Source organism: Mastacembelus armatus, chromosome 23, assembly GCF_900324485.2.
Source record: "Mastacembelus armatus chromosome 23, fMasArm1.2, whole genome shotgun sequence".
NCBI lineage: Eukaryota > Metazoa > Chordata > Actinopteri > Synbranchiformes > Mastacembelidae > Mastacembelus > Mastacembelus armatus.
In genome coordinates this window covers 16,367,547-16,381,751 of record NC_046655.1, presented here as the reverse complement: position 1 = coordinate 16,381,751, position 14,205 = coordinate 16,367,547, and the positions used below count along the sequence as shown (strand labels likewise).

General features: G+C 40.7%; 1 protein-coding gene across 1 annotated transcript; it reads left to right on the top strand.

Annotated features, from left to right (window-relative positions):
- Window positions 1-6,537: 6,537 nt before the first annotated feature.
- On the top strand, window positions 6,538-13,925 carry drd4-rs (dopamine receptor D4 related sequence). The gene is made up of 6 exons (XM_026326909.1): window positions 6,538-6,739; window positions 10,233-10,371; window positions 10,448-10,728; window positions 11,121-11,233; window positions 12,838-13,520; window positions 13,717-13,925. The coding sequence occupies exons 3-6, from the start codon at window positions 10,489-10,491 to the stop codon at window positions 13,917-13,919; spliced, it is 1,239 nt and encodes a 412-aa protein (XP_026182694.1). The 5' UTR covers window positions 6,538-6,739; window positions 10,233-10,371; window positions 10,448-10,488; the 3' UTR covers window positions 13,920-13,925.
- Window positions 13,926-14,205: the final 280 nt, after the last annotated feature.

The window sequence follows — 14,205 nt, the reverse complement described above, 5'->3', positions numbered from 1 at the left end:
ATACATATATATACACATATATACATACATATATATACACATATATACATATATACATACATATATATATATATACACACATATACATATATAAAATATATAATAAAGAAAAAAACATTTTAGATCATTTTATATAAAACTTTACATAATTGCCGTGTTACATTTATACGCATACTAGTAATAATATTATAATAAAATAATGAAAAATGCAGTAATTTTATATGTATAAGTCATAATTATGTCAAAGTTTGTACATGGACCAGAATTGGGATGAGAGCGTTAAATATGACAAAATTCTAAACATAGACAACAAGCAAAGTTCAGGCTGACATTTCAGTTGTTCTCAGATAAAAGTTAATGTTTTGTTTCTGTCTCAGACAAAAAGTCACCTTGTAAAAAAATGTTCTGTTTTGTGTCTCATCTGCAGATTTGAGATGGATCACAACCTCAACACCACAATGGACATAAGGTTGGCCCAAAACATATTCAGACACAGAATAACAGAATAATCTGAATTTTAGTTAAATAATGAACTTCATTATGAAAATCATGTACTTTACCAAAGAACACTGTCCTGAACAAACCGTTCTGCAGTTTTAGGAAAGAGGAATGTGTTGTTTTAAAAAAGAAATGTTTGATTTTGTTTTTTAATTTTACATCAGCGGTGCCATGTTAAACAGCAGGATGAACAACACACTTTTTTATTTTCCTAAGTGAGTAAATTAACTTCTGGGGTTTATTTTTTAATAACGTTTCTGAACTGGTCTCAGTTTTTTGTACTGTGCAAATGGGAAGATTTTCCTCTTCCTAAAAACATTCAATAGATGCTTACTTGTACACTGCACTATTTACAGGTAAATATGTGTACAGGTGTAAAACTGTGAAAACAGGTGTTCCAGGAGTGCATAATGTAAATATGGACTTTAAATTCTGACCTTTGACCTCTGTGAAATAATTTGACAGAAGTTCACTCACATCTTTTACTCTGTGAGACAAATGTTTTTAACATCATTATTTTATTTTCACAGCGGAAATAACTGTTAGTCATGTTTAAATATTTATATGTATTTTAACTTCTTACCTGTGTTCTTTGTATTTACCTGTCTCTCTTCGTGCCAATAGAATGGTCCATTCACGCTGCATCCTTCCCACCTGTGCCACAGCGAACCTTGGTGCCTCCCTGCACACCGGGGACGAGGCGGCCGGCAAAGCCACCACTGACCCATTCGGCAATGGAAAGAAATGACAGGAGACAGAAATAAAATTTAAAAATCAACATCATAGCAGCAGCAGAAAAATTTCTGAACACCAGATCTCTTCATTTATCATCATTTATCTTCTCAGATGAACAACTGATTCTTAGGCTTTTTTGACCAATGTAATAACTGATCAGATTTATCTTTACCATCCTCCTGAGTTTAAGTTTTGTCACATGCTCTGCTAACGGCAGGTGAAAACACACTTTTTAGATCAACAGCTTCTGTTAATATTTAATAAATGAAAACAGGAAATAAGCTTCACTTCAGAAACAGCTACAGGATGAATCAATGAATTTTGATGTTTTCTGCTGAAATTGTTTAACCTCTCAAACCTAAAAAAAAATTATATAAAGACTCACCTTAAAGGGCAGAATTACACAAAGTACAATGTACTATGTTCAGTGTATACGGTCTGCACATCTCTGCTTATGTTATTGCACTGATTGATGTATTGATCTCTGTTGACTGCAGCAACTGTTACAGTCTGAGTTTGTCCAGCAGGTGGGAGCAGAGCAACAGACATGGAATAGAAAAACTACAAAACCAAGAGACGCTGTTTATTTGTAAACACAACACAGTAAACACTGTGAATCTTTATGAATCCACATAAACAATATCTTCTGGTCAAACGTCTACAGGTCTCTGTCCACTTATATCTGCAAAAAACAACAACTACTGATTTCAACACAGTGCAAATACTTTAGACATAGATGAGAAGTACGTTCATGTTAATTCAGTGTGTGATTGGGGGAAGTTGTCTGTGACCTTATGTTCAAAAATGCGGATTTAAATTTCCCTAAACGTTGTCTGACAGGCTGAGCCACTGTCTCAGAGTGGAAACAATCAGAAGACGGACTCATGGTTATCTCTGAAGGAGCTGACAGAGGATGATGATGATGAAGAAGGACTATTTATTGTTGCTGGTTAGTTTGACCAATGTGGATCAGAGGATCGCAGACTATAAACAGTATGAGGGTGATGCTATGGTTCAGACTGTGCATTGTGAAAGTAAAGTGATAAAGCACAATTATAACCTCTACATTCCTATCGGCTCATCCTCATGAGCTGTGAATCTTTAACAAAACAGGAACATGCTTGAATTTCTCCCTATTTCAGTGTGGCGAGAATAGTCTGACCCTAACCCTACAATGGGAGTTTGGAGTTTTTCAACCAAAAATTAAATTTCAGAATTTCATTTTCATACTTTAATGTGCTGCAGCAGCAAAATAAGATAAGATAAACTTTATTTGTTCACAAAGGGAAAAACAGGAATAATTATAACAATTATAATAATGACACATAAAAAATAGAGGATGTGATTTAGGCCTAAATGTCTCATCATTCAGGACCAGTCTGATGTTTTTCTACCTCCCTTCAGATTTAATCTAAAAACAAAAGCAGAGATTCATCTCTGCCACTAAGAAAACAGAAGAGAAAAAGCAGGGAGTAAAGAGCAACATCATTTTCAAGGCAGTTAAACAAAATGAGGAGAAATTGAATTACAAGGTGCAACTGAGTTTACAGGTCACATCAAAAACAAATATGTCCCCATGAATCAGTCATTAACTCAGTTTAGTACAGAGAAGAAGTGACTGGATCAGTGAACGTCAAAGAAAAACTACAGACTATAAATAAACTGAAGGAAAAGCTGGAGAGGGAGATGATTTACTCGTATATTTTATAACAAAACTATCTGTTCTTTGTCTCCTGATGGCAGCAGTTCCTGAATCACACATTAACGTCCTCACACCTCCTCCTACGAACAAACGCATAAATAAAAACCTCCCACAGACAGCAATCCACTCGCTCCAACACCAAACACAAACTTTTATTCTTCAGCCTGTTTTCACAGGAAAGGTCATAGGCAGATAGATCTTTCATGATCACAAATGATCGTTTGACTTTCCCTACAGTTTCATCCACCAGTCATCCTCCAGAACAAATTTACGTTCCACTAGAGTACTCAAGACAAAAGCCAATCCATCTAAAAATGGCTTAGTATTAAAAATCAGACAGGTGAGGCACGTGAGTACAGACATGCAATCGAGTACTGCAAGAGGTACAAGATGTAACTATTCTGACTAATCTAAACGTGAATGTGGTATTCATAGAAGAAATTACATTTGTTGATGTGTTTTTAACTTAAGATGAGTCAGGGGGTTAACTTTGCTTTAGTCCAAATCATGAAAACAAATGTAAATGCTTCAGGGTTATTCTCAGTTCATCATTGGACATGAGTGTGTAAAATCTAAATAACGCGATCAGTGTTGAATGTGTTCATCTCTGATCGTCATGCTCCAGTTCACATTCGTCCTGTTGCTATGGGAGAAACCAGTTTCCATCAGATAAATATAGAAACTAAATGCCACAAACTGAGCTCTAATTACACACTATCACACCACAGCGAAGACGCTTTACTGTGAGCTCAAACTAATGTTTGATTTGAAGTAAAACTAATCTCTGATCAATTTAATGATCAGAAACTAGAACATTGTCCTGAACCTGCTCTAATCCAGTTATGAGGAAGTATTCAGAAAGTTTCCTTTTATAAAAGTAATTCTACCTTCATGTAAAAGTTAAGAGCAGGAGTCATCCTACAGCAGATGCCTCTGCCTCACGTGGCCCCTATAGATGTACAGATGTACAGTATATTTACAGTTGCATCGAGCATCTGATACAAACTACAGTGAACAAACTCAACTGACTGACACTTCAGGCTCATTCAGCCACTTTCACCAAATCTCAGGCTTCTGCAGATCTTCGTGTTTTTCAGCTTCAGCCTCCACCTTCACACACAAACACTTCAGCTTGTTCAGTGAGTGCACCAGAAATATTTCACTTCCCTCAGAAAGATGTAGTTTTCCCTGGCTTCTTGTTGAAATATTGCAAAATTTACCACAAGTACTTCTGATTATGTCAAATTAGTGTGCGGTCTTTGAGGTTTGGTGCGACTGGAGAGAGTTGAGATGTACTTAACAGCTTTTATGTAGATCCACTGGTGATGTTTGAGTCTGTGCTCCATTAGAAAACAAATTAAATGTGTGAGTGGCTCTATGTGTGTCTCATTACCATGTTTTCATGTGTTCAGTATAATTATAGATTCTATTATTTAAATTAATGCTTCAGGATTTTAGCAGTGCTTAAATGGGATTTACATTTACATGAGGTTTACATATCTGCTGCAGATTATTATAAGCCGTGGTAATGTGATTTAAATTGTCCCTATGTGATGAATAATGTATGAAACATACATCAAGCTGCAGCAGAATCATGAATGAGGATAAAAGAACATTTCTGCTGCTTCCTTTCACAAATGCTAATAACACAGAGCTCATTAACATGTGGTGCTTTCAGATTCAGTGCAGGACGAAGGTCTAAACAATGACGTGCTCAACAGCACACAGGTCACGCCACTGCAACTTTCAGCTCAGCTTGTTTATCACTGCACCATCCTCTTATGAAAACTGCATGTATGAATTTCACCTATTTCAGAAATTTCACATGTAAGACAATATCACATGTAAACACATTTCACATCTTAACACTTTGAATAATATAATAACGTGGTTTTCAACGAGTGAAACAATTATGACGCTGAGGTGGGAAGAAGTTGGGTTCTGTACTTTGTTCTGTGACTGGCACAACTTTTTCACGTAAACTTGCATTAATGTCCTCCTTTATTTTCTGTGCTGACAAGCAAACACGAGCCAGTAAACTGTTTCCTGCTCCCGCCAGTCGACATGTGAAAGGCAGAAACTACCATCATGTCAGTCAGAGCCACATCCTGTTACACCTGCTCACTTCCTGTATGCAGCAGCATGAAGAAGAAGAATGATAAAGGTGAAGTTAACCTGACAAAACAAGACCAGAGACAACCCATTTCAAGTTTCCTTAAAACGACATTTACCAGCAACTGACAGAGACACAGCAGAACTGGTCTGAGGTCAGATTTCTGTCTCCAGGCAGATACACAGATACACCTTCAGATCAGCAGGTCTCCTCCAGGTGTCCAGGTGACATTTGACCACCACATAAACACCCTGATCCGCCCCCCAGCTCGGTCTACACAGGCGCCGTCAACATTTATCCTGGCTGTCCTTTTAAGGTGGAATTAAGCTCATGTGATGCCGTGGATCCATCAGGCAGCAGGAAAAGGTCAGATTGCTTTTAATGGATGTATTTGTGTTTCCCAGGAGTCAATGCTGTCAGTTTGACCATGACTCTTACATATTTCTCTGCAGTGTAACTGGAGGCTTTTCTGGGATCAGTGAAGGGCAATGCATCTTCTTGGCAGGGGTATAAGGGCAGCGGCAAGGCCACCAAATAACACCAGTGAAACCAGAGCTTCTGTATAGATAATTTCTTCTTGTGCTTTTCCATTTTCAGCTAAGGAATGAGCTTGTCCAGACATATAGAACAAGATTTCTGTTAAAAAGACCCTGTAGGTTATGTTGCCATCTGTGCAGATTACGGAGTTGGACTGCACCGTTTTATGTTCGTCAGCTAATGATATGATGATGTGTGGCAGAGATTTAACCATCAGACATTTTGCTTAACCACACAGGATCAGGGATTGGTCTTGTTTTTAGAGTTTAAGATAATTTATCAGTGAAGTGCACAACGGTCACACACATCTGTCAGGACAGAGCTGCAGAACATCTGCAGGTAGAAACAGGAGGAGAAGAAGAAAAACCTCCCAAGGAGACTGAGTCCAGTCACGACAAGTGGGTTCCAGATCCACATTCTTTTGCTAAGGAAGGATTTGATCTGGCTGGCTAGGTAAATGGCAATATATGATATGATCAATACAATCAATTACTGTCAGCTATATTGTATTTTAATGCTTTGACAACATTGTCTTGTTGAAAATTTCATGTCAATAAAGCTCCTTGAATTTGAATTAGAGAGAGAGAGAGGTAGGGGGATAGAGCGAGGTAAGGGGGGGGGGGGGTTATTGAATCTTTTTATAGTGAAGAAGAAAAAAAACATTTCAGCTCAGTCCTGAGAAACAAACAGGAGGAGAAACAGACAGGAGGAGAAACAGGCAAGAGGAGAAACAAACAGGAGGAGAAACAGATGTGAGGAGAAACAAACGAGAGGAGAAACAAACGGGAGGAGAAACAAACGAGGAGGAGAAACAGACAGGAGGAGAAACAAACGAGGAGGAGAAACAGACAGGAGGAGAATCAAACAGGAGGAGAATCAAACAGGAGGAGAATCAAACAGGAGGAGAATCAAGCAGGAGGAGAATCAAGCAGGAGGAGAATCAAGCAGGAGGAGAATCAAACAGGAGGAGAATCAAACGGGAGGAAAAACAAACAGGAGAAACAAACGAGAGGAGAAAAGAAACGGAACTGAGAAAAAGATCATCGTGAAGGCTGGACGGAGATAAATGAGAAATTCTGATTAAATAAAACTGGGCTGATTAAAGGAGGAGAAACAGGAGGAGAACCCTGAACCATCAGAGACTTTTCTAAACTGTAAGTTTGACTCTTTGACTTTGTAAATTTGAGTTTTCTGCATCTGGTTTTTAGTCACACAATCTGTGATTACATCACTAATCCACAATGAACCTAAATTATGTCACTGGAATTGGAAATGATAAATTATACCTTTTTTTAAATCAAATCTTAATCTTCAGTAAATTTAAAATAAATGACTTTTTTATTTTACTGCAAGAGCACAAGCTAAATGTGTATTTGGATACAAAAGAGAACAAATTCATAATTAACATATGACCAAACCAGAAAGGAAGAAAATATGTAAATACAGTTATGTGTTTTGTCAGCAAATCCTAACGTGCATTTAAATCCAGGACTCTGTGGTTCAGTTTATGCTGGTTTCTGCAGCCAATTCAAATTTTCTGCCTAAAACTATACATTTTGGTTAATTTCAAAATCTTTGTTTTATTGTATTTAAAGGGAGAGAGACATCACACTGATGAGTTTTAATTGTACCACCACTTCATTTCCATGAACATGAAGTCACTCCTCAACATTTAAAATGAGTTTTTCACATTGCATGTTATGGTGTTTTATATACATGTAACTAAGCAAATAATTAATGTTAAGTATTCCTACCATTATCTGCACAGTCCAATCAATACCATCAGCTGAATTTTATGGATGAATCTGACTCATCTGAGAGAAAAGTCAGAGGTGCAGGGTAAAATGTTCCTTTATTTACTGTAATCAATGTGCCTTCAGTCATTAACCACCATGTGATGGTGCGTGCTTGAAAAGCTTTTATATTGAAAATATGAGAAACACTGGAGCCTGCACAGCTGCTCCTGCATACTTTGTGACATTTGTATCACATGGATTATGGACCGCCAGATGTGACAGATGTGGTTATCTATTATCATTAATTAGCGAATCATGGATTATAGTCTGTTCAGCAAAATTTCATATTCTGCGGGCTGAGTCTCTGAACTACATCTGCTCTCTATCATGTGACCTTATGACATCATGACCTGATGACCTCATGTTAAAATCTGTCCAGCTACTACTGAACATTAATTCATTCCTTCATTAGCTGGAGGGGCCAAAGCGCCACCCACCAAATACGACTAAAAGCATCACATGCTGGTTCAAACCTGATCAATAGTGATGGATGATCACCATTAATAGCAGGTAATTTATTATATTCTGTATCATCATTGTGAAAACTTGACATTGGAAACCAAAATAGAACAATCTGAAAGATATGTTCTTTTTTCAAACAGCTGGACCTTTATAGGTTTGATGCCTCGACCCAAGTCGAGGATGTGAATCATCTGAACTCAGGGAGATTTCACATGTTGTCCTCTTTTCTCTGAGTGTCCTGAAAACATGAGGTCTGTTATTTTAGAGATAACGTGAGTGAAGCCATTCCACAGTCTGGACCTGGTTCATAACAGCCCTGTTCATTTAACCAGTTTCAGACACCAGATACAGAATTAACGTGGATGAATCATCCCCATCTCAAACTGTCTGTCAGAGGCTCTATTCTCCCCATCACCACCAACACCTGTGCAATCATCCAACCACTTAATCAGCATGTTAAAATGTCAACACACCTGTCCAACAGGTGGCTTACCATGCGACAGCTACAGCACTTTCTGAATGCCACATCATCAACTCAATGAGAAATGAGAATACCTTTAATTATCATGTGTCTCTGCAGATAATAAAAGTCCAGCCTGCCGCCAGCTTCCTGTCTACAGCATCAGACTGAGACCATGTCCTTGGCTCAGCAGATATTGATCAGTATTGATTTGTTTGTGAAACCTTCAGCATAGTGTGACAGACTATGAGTTAAAGCTGAAACCACGGACACACGTGAAGTCCTGGTTTAATAACTTTTTACCTGCCCGGTTTGATCATGTCTGAGGATTTGGTCCCTGTTGGTTTGACAATGGTCATGTTCAACTTGTTGAATTCGCTCAGTTTAATGAGCCCACAATAACCGAGGGTCAGAGCAGTTTCACGGTTTTTATAAAAATACCTTTAGATCTGATTTTGTTATCTGATCTTGTTAATTAAAATCCTTTGTGAGCTGGACCTCTGTCTCAGGAAGTCACAGTTACTGTGAAACACTTCATTTAGGCTCTGTGTTTAAAAGCAGATGGTGCTTGTAATTTGAAGTAGTCACATTTCTGTGTATCATCCTCTCTGGGCGTCATGGCAACGGTGAAGCAGCTCTTATCTGATTTGCTCAGAGCAGATATTTCACCAAATATCCCTGACATGCAATACAACTTGCTCCACTTCCTTATATAACCACGAAAATAAGAGAGCAGAAACACATCACAACTTTACAATCATCCAGAAACTTTAACAAAATGACGAGCACCGATGTATATAAGCCGTGTGTGTGTGTGTACAATCAGTGAGATTCACTCATTTACCATCAGAAACTCTGACAGCTGAGACAGATTTTCCCACATTACAGTTTACCAGGTGAATAAAGGGACAGTAAGCAGAAACCAGTGGGGCCCAAACCATTTAAAACACTTCATGACTACATTATTTTATTTTTAAACGGCTCAGTGAAACAACTGGTCACCGAACATTTCATACACTCCACAATCCTAACATACATCTGGGCCAACAGTTACTGTCCCCTCCACACTCACTCAGACACCACAGCCCTTCATGCATGTCCCACAGTGAGCTGCTTCCCATCACACAGACCTGAAATGTTAACAACAGGGAGCAGCACAGAAGTTATCAGCTGTTATCTGTTTCATGTGTCAGTGTTTCATCCTAGAATAGCACCTTTCTCTCTCTGTCTCCTGCATTTGGCCTCAAGCTTCCACCAGCGTCACATCTGTCTTTTCTAGCCAAACATCTGGAAAGTGTCTCCTTGGACGTCTAATCCAGCCCTGGCAGCCTTCAAGACTAATGGTTCCACAATCTGCATCCCTGCATCCAGCAGAGACACGTGGCCCTGTGAACGTGGCCAAAAACCTCCACACAGTGACAAACTCCTTTGTCTTCCTTGGTCCATGTTTCCATCCATGTTTCCAAACCAGGTCCCCTATTACCAGCAGCTGGTAACGGGACTAAACTCAGGGATCGTGGGGATCTTCCAGCTGAAAACACAACCAACTGTGCCTGGAGTTATTACTTTAAATGTTGTCCAAATGGTCCCTGCAGAGATGCATGGACGGTCCCAGGATTCTGTCTAAAAGTGTTAACAACCACATGTTTGCAAAATGTGCTGCAACTATTTAGTGTTTGCAGGCGGTGAACAAACAAGACCAGAGCTGATGACTGGTTACTAGATGTTTTTGTGTGAAAGTAGAAAGTGAGTTTTGGTACACACAGACTGCTGTCTCACTGACTTTAGTTTTGACTGATGTATCAAGAAAACCTATAAAACTGGATCCAAACAGGGCCTTAGGAACCCACTAATCCATACGTGATGCTGCAGCAAGAATCTGTGGCAGGAGGACATTGTATGTGACGCTTTCCTGTTTATTATTTACAGCCACATAGAAGAAAACAACAACCAGCAGATATGATTATGACAAGAGGACACAAAAACCTGATGAACATAAACTCAGTCTGCATTCAAACAACTTAGACTGGCAGAGAAAACTGAGCCAGCAACAGGACTCTTAAGCAAGGTGAGAGCAGTACACAATGTAAACACTGCATATAGCAAATACAGTAAACACTGACAGTCACTGTGCTCTGGTCCAGATGTTGAGTGTAGACCATCAGCTGTGTTCACAGCCTCCATCATGGACAATGTGACACCTGGCAACACTTCAGGTGACACACACCTGAAAGACTACAACTACCTGGCCCTTGTCCTTGGTGTCCCCCTCATCCTGATCATCATCCTGGGGAATGTCCTGGTGTGTCTGAGCGTGCTCACTGAGCGCTCCCTGAAAACTGCCACCAACTACTTCATCATCAGCCTGGCGGTGGCCGACCTGCTGCTGGCTGTGCTGGTGCTGCCACTGTACGTTTACTCAGAGGTTAGTGGGGGCAAGGGGTTTATGAGGACCATTTTTACCATGTCCTTGTACTCCTGCTATACAGGTCTTTGAGGTTAGTGTCTGTGAGGATCAGTGTCAGTTTGTTGCTGATGCTTGTTGTAGACAGAGGACCCATCAAAAGTCTTTAGGCAGCAACAAGAATCTTTAGCAGCAACAAAAGTCTTTAGGCAGCAACAAGAATCTTTAGCAGCAACAAAAGTCTTTAGGCAGCAACAAGAATCTTTAGGCAGGAAGGACGTTTTGGCCATTCTGCTCCAAAGTAGGTGAAGGCCGTGCTTGAGATAAAGAAGACAAATCTACATCTTCATACTGAGAATACATCTGGATGGTGAGAACAGCTCCTTTTGTGTGTATGTTTCTATATCATTTAGTTTCTAGGAGGTGTCTGGACATTGAGCACCTACATCTGTGATGCTCTGATGACGATGGACGTGATGCTGTGCACTGCCTCCATCCTCAACCTGTGTGCCATTAGTGTGGACAGGTGAGTCCACCTGTCTGACATATCTGTCCCTGTATTGCTGTTAAGGTCAAAGCTATTGAATCACCTTTTTGTCACTGCCAGTGAATTCACATGCAACAAGAACAGTGAATGCAACCTCAGACAGCCTCATCATGTGTCATTCACACCGTGTGAGCAACGAGTCTCACACTGCAGTAACTTTACAAAATACAGCAAACCCCATCAAGATTTCAAAATGACCTAAATGTGTCATCCATCGATCATCTACAGCTTATTCTTGCTGTCCAGGGTGGGGGAATGCAGCCAATCCCAGCATGCAGTGGGTGAGAGGTGGGTCCCCCTTGGACAGATCAGCAGCCAATCACAAATTGTTTATCTTTGTTTTCTTAATGTGCTTTTATGTCTTATTTTAATTTACTTTATTTGATTTAAATTTATTTTATGTTAAATGTCTTTGTTTTTAGATGCTCTTTTCAATACTTTTAATGTAATTATATGCCTTGTAAAGCACTTTGAATTGCGTAGTGTATGAATGGTGCTATACAAAAATTTGCCTGCCTACAGACACACACTCACATTTACACCCACAAGCAATTTAGAGTCACCAACCAACCGACAGACACAGACACAGGGACAACATGCAGACTCCACACAGAAAGGCCCGGGTCCACCTGGGTTCAGACCCTAATCCTAACCTGCTGCTGGGAGGAGACGGTGCGACTACATTGCACTGTGAATGTGTCAAAATATTTCTGTGCACAGGATCATAATTGTGATGACCCTATGTCTTGCATCAGAAGCAACTGAAGATTTAATTATAACTATTATTCAACAGTATCATTAAATGTGTTTTTAACCTTCTCTTAGCAACATAGTTCAGAGGTTAAATGTCCACAGGTCACTGTTCGTCGTGAGGAAGAGAAAATGTCTGTATTTACTGAGCGGTGATAAAACACTTTGTTAGTGAGATAATAGATGATTATATCCAGATTTTTATAAACGGCAGCTTTTAATGGCTAAAAGACGACACGTTTCCAGCCTGTTTAAGAAATGTAGTGAAACAGCAGTGACCACAGGTGACAAAAACCTGTAAAACCCAACTTCAAAACTTAGCGGGTTTCAGTAAACATCCATAGAGGCTGTTTCTAGTCTCTGTTTTTTCTCTGAAAACAGACATCTAGACATAACAGATGCCCCAAAACGCACAAAGCAGGCCCAATTTAACTGTTTTAAACATACAAAGCCAGATCTCCACCGCATGACATTCACTTGTCATACACAGTAGAAATAACCTGCATTACAGGTCAGATCAGTACCATAGTGGTATATGTACACAGTATTTGACTCTAGCCCCTCCCAAAATGACCGGTGTCTTTTGCCTGCCTGTGGCACCACTGCCATTCGAGGTAAACCAGGCTGTTAAAGTGTTACTGTTACGCAACAAAAATATCAATCAAGGACAGTCTAGGACGCCTTTTTCCAGAGAGGTATAGGAAGAGTTCATTTGAGTCATCGCCAGTTAGCCGCACCATACAGCCTCCTCACCAGACTTCAATGATAAAACCTGATCCTTCAACAGTTCAAGTTCTCACCCAGGTTTCTTGTGTATCTGTGTCTTCTTTCAGATACATAGCTGTGGTGGTCCCTCTGAAGTACAACAGGAACCAGTTCAGTGTCCGTCAGCTGGCTCTCATCACTGCTACCTGGGTCCTGTCTTTAGGTGTGGCCAGTCCGGTCATCTTCGGTCTGAACCAGGTGCCAGGTCGTGACCCGAGTGTGTGCAAGCTGGAGGATGACAGATTTGTGGTGTACTCATCGGTCTGCTCCTTTTTTGTGCCTTGTCCAGTCATGCTCTTCTTGTATTATTGGATGTTTCGAGGCCTGAGGAGGTGGAGTGGTCGGAGTCGTTCTCAGGTGGGTCAAGCCAGTCGCCCCACTCTCTCTTTACATCTCAGCTCAGCTCTACGACGAGCTAAAGCCACAACAACTGGGAGTCGACAGAAGGTGGTATACACCACGCCAGGCAGCCTCAGCCCCACCTCCCCCTCCGCTGTTTCTGTGATGACGCCATCGGTGACCCCAGTATCAGAGGAGCAGCAGGATGGACTGGGGGTGGAGAGTGACCCAACGTTGACCCAGGTGGACAGCGTGTCGGATGGAGAGGCCACAGAGAGGAGGGAGGTAGTCGGTAGAGAGAACGGCCTTGTGAAGAACAGGGCTGCTGCGAAGAGAGGTCGAAGAAACAGCAAGAGTAGCAGGGTCAGCGGGAGAGAGCGCAAAGCCATGAAGGTCCTCCCCATCGTCGTAGGTGAGTACCACAACCAGAATTCACAACCAAAACCTCAACCTCAACCAAGAAGTGGCAGGCCAGAGAACAGGGTTTCCAAGTGATGTAAGAAAAAAGTCCTTCCCCTGCTTGCAGTAAGTTGCTGTTCAGTAATTTTAACACCACAGATGAATCTTCTGTGAACTGGTCAAAGTAAACATCTGTCTCTGTGTCACAGGTGTATTTCTGGCCTGTTGGACACCTTTCTTCGTCATCCATGTCACCAAGGTGTTGTGTCAGTCATGTGACATTGGCCCCACCCTCATCTCCGTCGTAACGTGGCTTGGCTATGTCAACAGTGCTGTCAACCCGATCATCTACACCGCCTTCAACGCCGAGTTCAGGAACGTGTTTCACAAGCTGCTCTGCTGTCGGACATGAAACAAAAACTTCAAGCTGCGGCTCAGGCGTCGCCACGCTGTCCGGGGCTTCACTGTCGTCACACGGCCAACTGCAAACTGTTCATCAGAACAGGAAGACATGTCTGACCCAATTTCAGCTGGATGAAACGCTTTTATTTTGAAGGTAGATTACTGTCACAGCCCAGAGGCCTGAAATGAAGATGTGATATCAGAGTATTTTCATGATGTTGTTCTTAAAAGTGCAGGTTTTACAGATCGGTTTTCAGTTATTTTTTCTTTTGTTTTTGCACAAATTGGTTGTCGCA

Coding starts and splice junctions, on each gene's coding strand:
- drd4-rs (XM_026326909.1), top strand. CDS start 10,489: ATGGACAATGTGACACCTGGCAACACTTCAGGTGACACACACCTGAAA. Junction 11,234..12,837: donor TGTGCCATTAGTGTGGACAG/GTGAGTCCACCT, acceptor GTCTTCTTTCAG/ATACATAGCTGTGGTGGTCC. Junction 13,521..13,716: donor GGTCCTCCCCATCGTCGTAG/GTGAGTACCACA, acceptor TCTGTGTCACAG/GTGTATTTCTGGCCTGTTGG.